This window comes from Phyllopteryx taeniolatus, chromosome 3 (genome assembly GCF_024500385.1).
Source record: "Phyllopteryx taeniolatus isolate TA_2022b chromosome 3, UOR_Ptae_1.2, whole genome shotgun sequence".
Classification (NCBI taxonomy): Eukaryota; Metazoa; Chordata; class Actinopteri; order Syngnathiformes; family Syngnathidae; genus Phyllopteryx; species Phyllopteryx taeniolatus.
Window position 1 is genome coordinate 2,434,207 of NC_084504.1, and position 10,207 is coordinate 2,444,413.

The 10,207-nt window shown below is 44.5% G+C and overlaps 1 protein-coding gene across 1 annotated transcript; it reads right to left on the bottom strand.

The window, feature by feature from the left end:
- Positions 1-6,078: 6,078 nt before the first annotated feature.
- tbx16 (T-box transcription factor 16) lies at positions 6,079-9,757 on the bottom strand. Its single transcript, XM_061769282.1, has 8 exons — positions 9,526-9,757; positions 9,340-9,442; positions 8,590-8,754; positions 8,373-8,519; positions 8,222-8,292; positions 8,067-8,152; positions 7,472-7,685; positions 6,079-6,872 (listed from the first exon to the last, which is right to left on the bottom strand). The coding sequence occupies exons 1-8, from the start codon at positions 9,639-9,641 to the stop codon at positions 6,437-6,439; spliced, it is 1,338 nt and encodes a 445-aa protein (XP_061625266.1). The 5' UTR covers positions 9,642-9,757; the 3' UTR covers positions 6,079-6,436.
- Positions 9,758-10,207: the final 450 nt, after the last annotated feature.

Below are 10,207 nucleotides of genomic sequence, written 5' to 3' on the forward strand. Positions count from 1 at the left end.
AGACGCTGCACTGATCCACCTGTCGATCTCCCCTTCCATTCTTCCCTCACTCATTGAACAAGACCCCAAAATATTTGAACTCCTCCACTCCGGAGAGGGCACGCCACCCTTTTCCGACTGAGGACCATGGTCTTAGATTTGGAAGTGCTGATTCTCATCCCAGCCGCTTCACACTCGGCTGCGAACCGCTCCAGTGAGAGTTGGAGATCACGGCTTGATGAAGCCAACAGAACCACATCATCTGCAAAAAGCAGAGATGCAATACTGGGGCCACCAAACCGGATCCCCTCTACGCCTCGGCTGCACCTAGAAATTATGTCCATAAAAGTTCTGAACAGAATCGGTGACAAAGAGCACCCTTGGCGGAGTCCAACACTCACCGGAAATGAATCTGACTTACTGTCGGCAATGCGGACCAAACTCTCAGACTGGGCGTACAGGGACCGAACAGCCCGTATTAGGGGGTTCAGCACCCCATAGTCCCGAAGCACAGAATTCCCCGAGGGACATGGTCGAACGCCTTCTTCAAGTCCAGACAACACATGTAGACTGGTTGGGCGAACTCCCATGCACCCTCGAGGACCCTGCCGAGGGTGTAGAGCTGGTCCACTGCTCCACGGCCACCACGAAAACCACACTGCTCCTCCTGAATCTGAGATTCGACTTCCCGAAAGACCCTGCTCTCCAGCACCCCTGAATAGACCTTACCAGGAAGGCTGAGGAGTGTGATCCCCCTGTAGTTGGAACACACCCTCCGGTCCCCCTTTTTAAAAAAAAAAAACAGAGCCTTTAGGAACTCCAGGCGAATCTCATCCACCCCCGGGGCCTTGCCACCGAGGAGCTTTTTAACCACCTCGGTGACCTCAACCCCAGAGATAGGAGAGCCTATGGTGGACCAGAATTTCCTCAAAGCCGTTCGGAAATCGTTCTCCATGGCCTCACCGAACTCCTCCCACGTTCAAGTTTTTGCCACAACAACCACCAAAGCTGAATTCCGCTTGGCCAGCCGTTACCCATCAGCTGCCTCAGGATTCCCACAGGCCAAAAAGGCCTGATTGGACTCCTGCTTCAGCTTGACGGCATCCCTCACCGCTGGTGTCCACCAACAGGTTCGGGGATTGCTGCCACGACAGGCACCTTACGTCCACAGCTCCGGTCGGCCGCCTCAGCAATGGAGGCACGGAACATGGTCCACTCGGACTCAATGTCCCCCGCATCCCCCGAGGCGTGGGTGAAGTTCTGCCGGAGGTGGGAGTTGAAACTCCTTCTGACGGGATTCTGCCAGACGTTTCCAGGAGACCCTCACAATACGTTTGGGCCTGCCAGGTCGGACTGGCATCTTCCCCTACCATCTGAGCCAACTCACCACTCTGTGGTGATCAGTTGACAGTTCCACCCCTCTTTTAACCCGAGTGTCCAATACATGCGGCCGCAAGTCCGATGACACGACCACAAAGTCGATAATCGAACTGCGACCTAGGCTGTCCTGGTGCCAAGTGCATCTGTGGACAGCCTTATGCTTGAACATAGTCTTCGTTATGGACAATCCGTGGTAAGCACAGAAGTCCAATAACAGGACACCACTTCGGTTCTGATCGGGGGTTCGTTCCTCCCAATCATGCCCCTCCAGGTCTCACTGTCATTGCCCACATGAGCATTGAAGTCCCCCAGCAGAACGATGGATTCCCCAATGGGAGCGCTCTCTAGCACCCCCTCCAAGGACTCCAAAAAGGGTGGGTATTCTGAACTGCTATTTGGTGCTTAGGCACAAACAACAGTCAAGACCCGTCCCACCACCCGAAGGCGTAGGGAGGCTACCCTCTCACACACAATCATCTCATGGCGTCTACACATGACCAGCGTCAGCTTCCAACAGCCACGCCACATGAACGTGTACATTTAATTCGGGTTGCTGCTTATATTGACGTGTTTCTCCAGTGATTTTAGAGGAATGAAACAAGCAGACAAATGGCCAGCTAGCTGTTTCATGCTCTGTAGGCTTAAATGAAATCTAACGTGAAGGACGATGGGGAATTATCCTTCACGTTTTGCCCTTATGTCTCTAAACTGTTGGCATACTGATGTTTGTTTAAAAGCTTTAAAACTGACACTGCTACAGTGTCAAAAGTGGGTTTTTTTTCTCTTCTGTGAGACATCTTATTTCATGCATAATGTATTTCGCAACAGGCTAGCTAAAAACACTTTTAAAAGACAAAACTAGTGGAGTGCTTTCAAAGAAAACTTCAGGAGTTGAGGGCGTCACAAAAGTGCTGTTAATGAGCTTCACACGAGTGTAACTCGTTTAAAAAGCATAAATTCAAGTTAATTCTGCCTTTTTATTTTCGAGTTTGATTTCTGAAATTTCACCAGTATCACCAATTTACCTTGTTTAAAATTCAAGTGAATTCTGCCTTCTTATTTAAGTATTTTGTCTGTTTTATTTTGTTATTTGATTCAATAAGTCTGCCTTTTTCAACTACAAAAAAAGAAGATCAGCCCGTGTCGTATTTGTCGCACTGGTATTTTGTATTTTTGCGTTGAGGTGCTGCGGGTCGTGGCCCTGGTTGCGGTCCCAGCAGAACCACGAAGATACGTAACATCGGCGAGAAGAGTTGATCCGCTACTACATCTTGTATTAATGAGGAAACGCGCCTACAAATATCAAATTAGTTTATGGCTGTTAATGTTAAATGTATTCAGCGATGGAGCAATGTTAGGGATTATGTCACAAGACAGAATGAAGATTTGAATGACTTCAAAATTTAGAAATGGCCAATAAAAACAGAAAAATATTGTCCTTAATATTTTTCCGGAGAACGCGTTTGGGATTAGCCTTTGAAGTTGGTAATAGTGAAAAATGAAGTGAAACAGACAATGATTGAGAGTGCTTAAAGGGGAGGATGCTGTTGATGTGGCACAGCTTGAAGCGGGCATCAGGTGCAGGTGGAGATGGGCCTAGCTCAAGTTGGAGGCCAGAACAAAAAAATCTAAGAAATGAGGCAAATAAAATTTTAATCTTAAATTTATACATCAACATGTACTTGAGCGGTGTCAATAAATGTTTTTCTTCCCGAAGAAAATTTGTTGATTATTTTCCTTATTGTACTCTTCAGAGTCTTCCAGCTTGCTTAATTTATGTTAAAACTTCAAAGAAATCTCTGCGGGGTTCCCAAGGGATCTTCCAGACACTCACTACAATGTTCTTTTTTTTTTGGTCACTTTTTTTTCATGCCTTTAGTGTTTGTATGTCTGCTTATTGAACAGCCTTTTACACCATAGTGTATTTTGTCTGAACGCAGTCCATTCATGGTGAATCTCACAATCACCTCTGGTGCCCAGTCTGGTGTCGCGACCTCTATGAGTCTTTTTTTTTTTTGTGTCCGAGTTCCTTGACCGGAAGGGGTAATTGCCCGTGAAAACTTCTATAAATAAAACAGACCCATAGGTGTGTCTAATAAACTCCAATGTTGTTACTAAACCTCAGAAGCTTCCAAACAAATTACTACTTCTGTGTTTTTCCAATTTGTATCCAGGCATAGTAATCTTATGTAAACGTCAGACTATTGGGACTTTAATAGTTGTTTGGAGTCTTACTGCCTTTATTCCAGCCAGCCAGCCAGTCTCTCGTAGTTCCTCTCCATTTGGCCCTGTACTCCATCAGCTTTATGAAGGTTGAGTGCTGCTTTCCTCTCAAGGGTGTTTCCTCTACATCTGTTACCCCCTCCAACAGCCCCCACTTGCTATCTTTCACACTATTGTGCTGCTCGTCTGGAGGGTCCTGCTGACACTAGTCGAGGACATCCACCATCAACATACGTCAATCTTTCTTTTCTAAAGCTCTAGTACCACCAGGGGATACTTAAAACAGATGTCTCGCACTTAACCACACCAGTGGACTTTATAGACATCTTAGTGCAAGTCGATGTGCTGCTCTTTGACTTTTATCGGAGCAATTAAAAGGCCCCAATTACCCCTTAATGTAAAACTATGCAGCGTAGACCCAGTGGAATTATATATATATATATAAGTACTTTTCTTTTTCATAGTTGTTCTGTAGTTAAACTTTCCCCCATATTTGTCATGACTCCTTTGCAACTATTCAATAGACTGCCTCTCAAAAAAAAAAAAAAGATGCATCTTCAACATAAGAATTCAAGCTTTTAATATACGGTACATTCCGCTACGCAAGCTTGTATTCAAAGAGCTGCTCGGTTTAGCAAAAATATGCCATTGAGAATTTTACCATTGGCCTCAGCAAGTCACAATAAACCAGGCTACAATGGAAAAGACCCGCCAACACTATGGCTAACAGTTTTACAAGAAATATATTTGTACAAATCAGAATTGTTCCAAAGCAAATTTAAAAATAGAAGCCTTGACATTTGGAAAAATTAACTGAAATCCAATATCCTCAGAGGAAAATATTTAGCCCAGACCTAAATCCAAATAAGAATTTTTTGTTGTTGTTTTTAATAATGGTCCATTTTTAGTTTTTTCTTTCATACTGGTTAAGTTTTCATATCAACTGTTTATTCTCAGGCAAATTTCAATTCTACCTGTAATTTATTTTCCGTCTTCCTAATAATATAGCATGAGATATAAATCCCATGCAGTAAGTGTGATGATTTTTCTCTCAGTTCAGTTGACCTTGAAAATATTTTCTCTTTCTAAGCCAGAATGATGGAATTGGCGGTTTGCATTGCACGCAGGAGAAGACTGAATATCGTGGCTCCAGCAGCCCCCAAGATAATGAATCGTATGCTAGATGTGTTCCTGGAGGGTGCCCAATCCCCCCCCCCCCAGCCCCACCTCCGATTTACAACAGTCATTAGTGGCTCATATCCATCTAGGGTAAAGGCGCGGTGCTCAGCCTGTTTTCCAGTTGTGAAAGGATGGCCAACAACCCCCCATTGTCATGCTTTTTAGAGCCATTCACATGAAGAACAAGAGTCATGCTTTGCTTTATGATGCTAGTGGGTAAACCTCAGCAGGTGAGCTGCAGTTGCAGTTAGACGCCGTCTTTAATGCATGCTGGGCCTGTCGAAACTACAGAGTGGCACTCATTAGAGCGACAATGGAGAAATACAAATAAACACCGTGGAAAGATGTGCTGCGTATTAAACATTGCACAAAACAGGCAGATGTTCACCGGCAGACATGCTTAGCTTACACTCACTGCCCACATCAGTCGTCTAATGAAATCCAATACAGGAGCTTGATCACAAATAATGCATTTTCAAAGAAAATAATCCAATGTTTTGATTGACACTGCGAGTGAGCTATTCATATAACAGTACATTTATTATTGTGGTTTTAGTTTGCGGTCGTGTCGAGTTGCACCATATCGTTTAGAGGGGTGCGAGAATAGTTTTTTTCCTCATTGTACATAGCTAATGTACTATATTATGAAATCATATTTATAGGCTGTACATACCGATTGAAATAGGACATTTATTAACGTGTCAAACTCATTTTCGTCATGGGCCACGTCATAGTCAGAGTGCTGTTATGACTGAAAACTCGATATGTCATATTATTACGCATATGCAATTGCCCCCACATTTAGTTATTAAATATACTGTGAACAACCAATTGAATTTGAAATCAGAGCTCATGGAAAATTGGGGCAAGCAAATATTTAGATATACAGTACAACTATTAATGTTAAGAGGGTATTTGGTGAACAAAATGCTTGTAATATCAATTAAAAGTGACCAAAAACATGCAATTTTGACACAGGTTTGCTGCCAAAATGAAAACAAAACATTTTTTTTCACAAAAAACAGGAAGCAGGCACTTTATTTGCTTTAGTCGGCCACATAAAATGATGTGGCAGGTCAGATATACATTGTATATACTGTAAATTCCATTGAATTAGTGCCTGTTGACTTCTGGTTGGATGCAATCTTCATTTAGTTGTTTTTTTTTTGTACTCGTAATGTATAATGACGCTAAAATTGGATCTAATCTAATCTAAAATACAATTGAACCTAATGTTGTGGCTAAATGTATCTGATACGACTAACCTTGACTTTTGATTGAAGACACCAAACAGACCCTTTTAGTCTTTATTATTAGATCACATCACAACTGGGAGACAGAAATTAATTGCACACTCTTTTATGGTTACTTCCATTTCCTTTCATCTTTTTTTTTTTGGTTACTTTTTACAAAAATAATGTTTTCACTAGAAAATGGAATGAAATACAAAATAAATAGACAACTCAACGATAAAACAATTCTTCAGTATGGCATTGCACACTTTAGTAGGCGTAGCAAGTCTCAGTCCAGCCAGTCTGACGGCTCATTGCTTGAGCATCACCGATTTTTTTTGTATCGTCATTGCAGGGCCGTGTGTAAACGTGCACTCGCGACACCGTGCGAGCAACATTGTGTCAGCATCGAGAAAGTCACTGAGTCTCCAGTTGAGATGCGCTCACCAGCAAGAATACGAGAACAGCGGGTACTGGCTCCACTCCGTCACGTTGCCATGGGGATAGCCGTGATGCACAGCTTGCGTGGTGTAATCGGCGGTCAGGTGGTGAGGCGGTGGGTACTGGGCCGGACCCGAGCCGCTCCACTGGCCCACGGGCTGCTCGGCGCCGTAGGGGCTGTAGATGTGGTGACCGAGGACGCCCGGCTTGCCTGCTTGGGCCACAGTCATGTTGAGCACCCCGGGGTAGTCTTGGGAGCTCGGGAGATGCTGGGGGGCACAAGGGGAGGGGGCCACCTCCTGCGTGCGAGGCTTTGACGAGTCGTGGTCAGGGACGGCGACATCGGGCACGCGCGACTCGAAGCTGCTGCGCCCCGAACCACTCGCGCTGCTGCCGACGCTGGAGGACGGGGAGGGAGACTTTCCGTACTCATGGAACCTGAGGAGCCCAAGCGAGGAGATCAGTATTGTGCTTTCAGTGAGAAGATGCGAGTGGTGGGAAGTAAGGATGGGAGAATGCTTAACTATACTTAAGTACCGGAAAGAAGTAGAAATACTTCATTACCAGTGGCGTGCGAAGGTGTGTGTTTCTTTTTTCTGACGTTTTTTCCTTACATTTGAATACAGACGTCTGTACTCCCTCCACCTTATTTTGTCCCAAATTTTTTATCAACCTCAGATAGCGACACAATGGGAAAAAACACAAACGGAGAGAGGTTAAAGTCAACCGCAGAGGAGATCTTGATTGGCTGACTGATTGCGATCTTGGGGACTTTTAAGGCAGTAAAACAGAGACAGCAGCGACTTGGAGTTACGTGAACCAGGGAGCATTAACGGATTTGGAGAAGCAAAATATTGCCCGACCGTTGCCTTATTTAAGACGTCTTATCTGCAAAAACAGAGACAGGGAAGGTGGGTTTTTCCTCAGCTATCAGGAGGTAAAAGAAAGCGAAGGGAGTCGAATCAGCACTTCTACTTTTAACGTCGGGGTGTTGTAATTGTACTTAAGTAAAGTGTGAGTACTTTGCCCGTAGTCACCTGTAAGGCTGGTAGGATGCTGGAGCAGGAACCTGCTGCTCTGTGTTGTAAATGTCCCGTGATTCAGCAGCAGGAGGAGACCCGTTCCTGGCGCTGTGCTCTCTCTCTGCAGACCAAGGGGAGTAGCGCTCCTCCTTGATCTCTTCCGCCTCCTTCCTCTTTCGCAGCTCCGCTTCGTCTCCCTCGTAACCCTCAAAAGACGACCTGCAGACATCTGTGACGGAAGAAAAAAACAAAACATATTTAACTTCTCACGAGGAAAACATCTCAAGAACCAACTTTTTGGAAATTTATTATGAAGTTGCCAATGGAAATCTATTATTTTTTTAGGGGCACTATTACAACATTGAGGAAATACAGTTTATGGGCCTGACTCACTAATATGTCCATAAGAACTTTTTAAAGTTTGTTGGTTCTTGAACAACGTAATTATAATGATGTACGGAAGATAGGGTATTTTAAATCCATTAAATATCTTTTATGATTAAGACTCTCTTTGCTCACACTTAAAATTTGTTATTAGGATTCAGTGAGGCCCATCCCCCCCCCCAAATAACGAGACATAGGCGAGTCAAGCATCTAAATGATCCAATACCTGATGGACTGTCCTCCTCAGAGTCCCTGTTCATTTGGGAGAGTTTGGCTTTTTTGTCAAGGTCGCCCATGTTCTTGTTTGCACGCCTGCAGAGGAGAGCCGGTGTCAAAACTGTTTCAACCTATCAAATCCATTTTTATTCATCATATCAGTACCTTTTCTTCGTTGTGCCTTCGTCGCGAAATCCTTTGGCAAACGGATTGTGGTCGATCTTCAGCTTGGTGATCTGTAGGTGAAGGCGTCAAAAGAAGGTTAGAAACCGTTGGGGTCGTCGCACCCGTAAAGCCCGCGGAGACAGAAAGTGACCTTTGTGTTCTGGTAGGCGGTGACTGCTGTGAAGGACGTCTCCGGGAAGGTGAAAGTTTGGAACACGCTCCAGCGAACACTGAACAGGTCGTCGGCTTGAACGATGTGGAAGCGCGGATGGTAGCGGTGCATCGAGTGCAAGATAATCTACAGGTGGGCAGAAAGCATCTTCAATTCTGGACTTTTATTGGCTGGAATGAATCTGTTTTTGACGAACATGTCCGTGTTGGTCGAGCGTATTGTTGGTGAGCTTGAGCTTGAGGAAGGAGATGGACTGCTTCATCCAGTGGCTCCCCGGGGCGGGCGAGTCGGGGTGCAGGTACGTCCTGCAGGGGGGCTGAGGCTCCGCTTTTCCCGCCACCTCCCATTTCTCTTTATTCCACTGGAGGACGGAGACGGAATGTCATTAAAGGCTAATCTGTCATACAGAGCGAGGTGAGTGACAGAGAGGGAAGTTCATCTCTCCTTCCCACAGTAGGAAGAGAAAGATAGAGGGGAGAGTGACTGCTCGGTGTACCACCCACTGAGATAGGGGGGTAGTACAGTGGGCTCCAAGCAGGGGATAGAAAAACAGGAAGAGATAGCACCCTTTGATGTTCAATGTTAGCAAAGGGGGGTAAAGGGTGGGGGGTGACAAACTTGTCTGGGGAGACTGAGAGAAATCAACAGGCGACGCCATACAAATAAGTGAAGAAATCAACTATTACCACTGCCAGTCAAATCATTCAAAGGTTAAAATTAGCTTCTCGTATGAAAGTTCCGCTTGGCTTAATAGCTGTAATCAAATATACATTGGGAATGGATCATTTCACAAATTTGCAAATCGGGTTAACAATAAGACAAACACAATGTTTCTTGGAATTGTTTTGGTTTCGGATAATTGCACAGGAACACAGGAACTCGTGCAACACAAGCGAGTGAAGGATTGTATTTTATTATTATTTTTTATTTTTTATTTTTTTTTTACCTTGTATCTGAAGCCATCCTCTGGCACCATATCAACCAGTAAAATGTACTTGGCGCAAGGAATAAGACCGGACAGATTGACTTTGCAGTGTGGAAACATTCTCCTGGAAAACAAGTGAGCATGTGAGGATGCAAGACGACACAAAGCGATTTGGAACATCATCGTTCATATTTCTGCCCGTCTCACCGTCCCGGCTTTGTGATGATCATCTCTGTTCCGATCCCATGAAAGGTCCTCCACAGTTCGGGGTCCTCCAGAGTCATGCGGATGTTGCCCTGGAGATAAGCATCACCCGAAGCCATGGCGGAGGGAGGAGGGCCGTTGAAGTTGGCCTTCAAGTCTAAGAGACAAAGTACGATGCAGCAACTCTTTTTAAAAACAATCCTGATTATTGTGCAAAAAAAAAAAAAAGTCAACTTACTGTACCTCTGATGGACTGCATTCTCAAGATTCAGTCACGTAATGTATATATGTATATATATATATATATATATATATATATATATATATATAAAAGGAAAACAAATCCTGCGCAGTGGGCCAATAAGGAATCCAAGTGATGATATCCACTCTTGTTTTTGTCTTGTGTAAAAAAAATAAAATAAATAAATCCAGTCATTCATCCAAGTTGCATCAGTGATGTGTGCATCCTTCGGTCCTTCGCTTTGGGACGACCGTGACTTTTAAGGGGGCTCCTGCAGTGGGTGGGGTCAGCGCGGCCATTCCCAGGCTTTGAAGTGGCACAATGATGAGTCAGTGTCCCGCTGTGATTGGAGGTGCCAAAAATCAAAGAAACTTAACAGAGCCTTGATACCATCCCCACAGGAAGAGGGTCAGAGGAAATGCATCTTTATTAACTGCTAAGAGA

What these genes read in the sequence shown, in the direction of transcription:
- tbx16 (XM_061769282.1), bottom strand. Translation starts at nt 9,641, where the DNA reads ATGGCTTCGGGTGATGCTTATCTCCAGGGCAACATCCGCATGACTCTG. An exon ending in AGGATGGCTTCAGATACAAG is followed by an intron (nt 8,755 to 9,339) that starts GTAAAAAAAAAA and finishes TCCGTCCTCCAG; the next exon opens with TGGAATAAAGAGAAATGGGA. An exon ending in CGCTCGACCAACACGGACAT is followed by an intron (nt 8,520 to 8,589) that starts GTTCGTCAAAAA and finishes GCCCACCTGTAG; the next exon opens with ATTATCTTGCACTCGATGCA.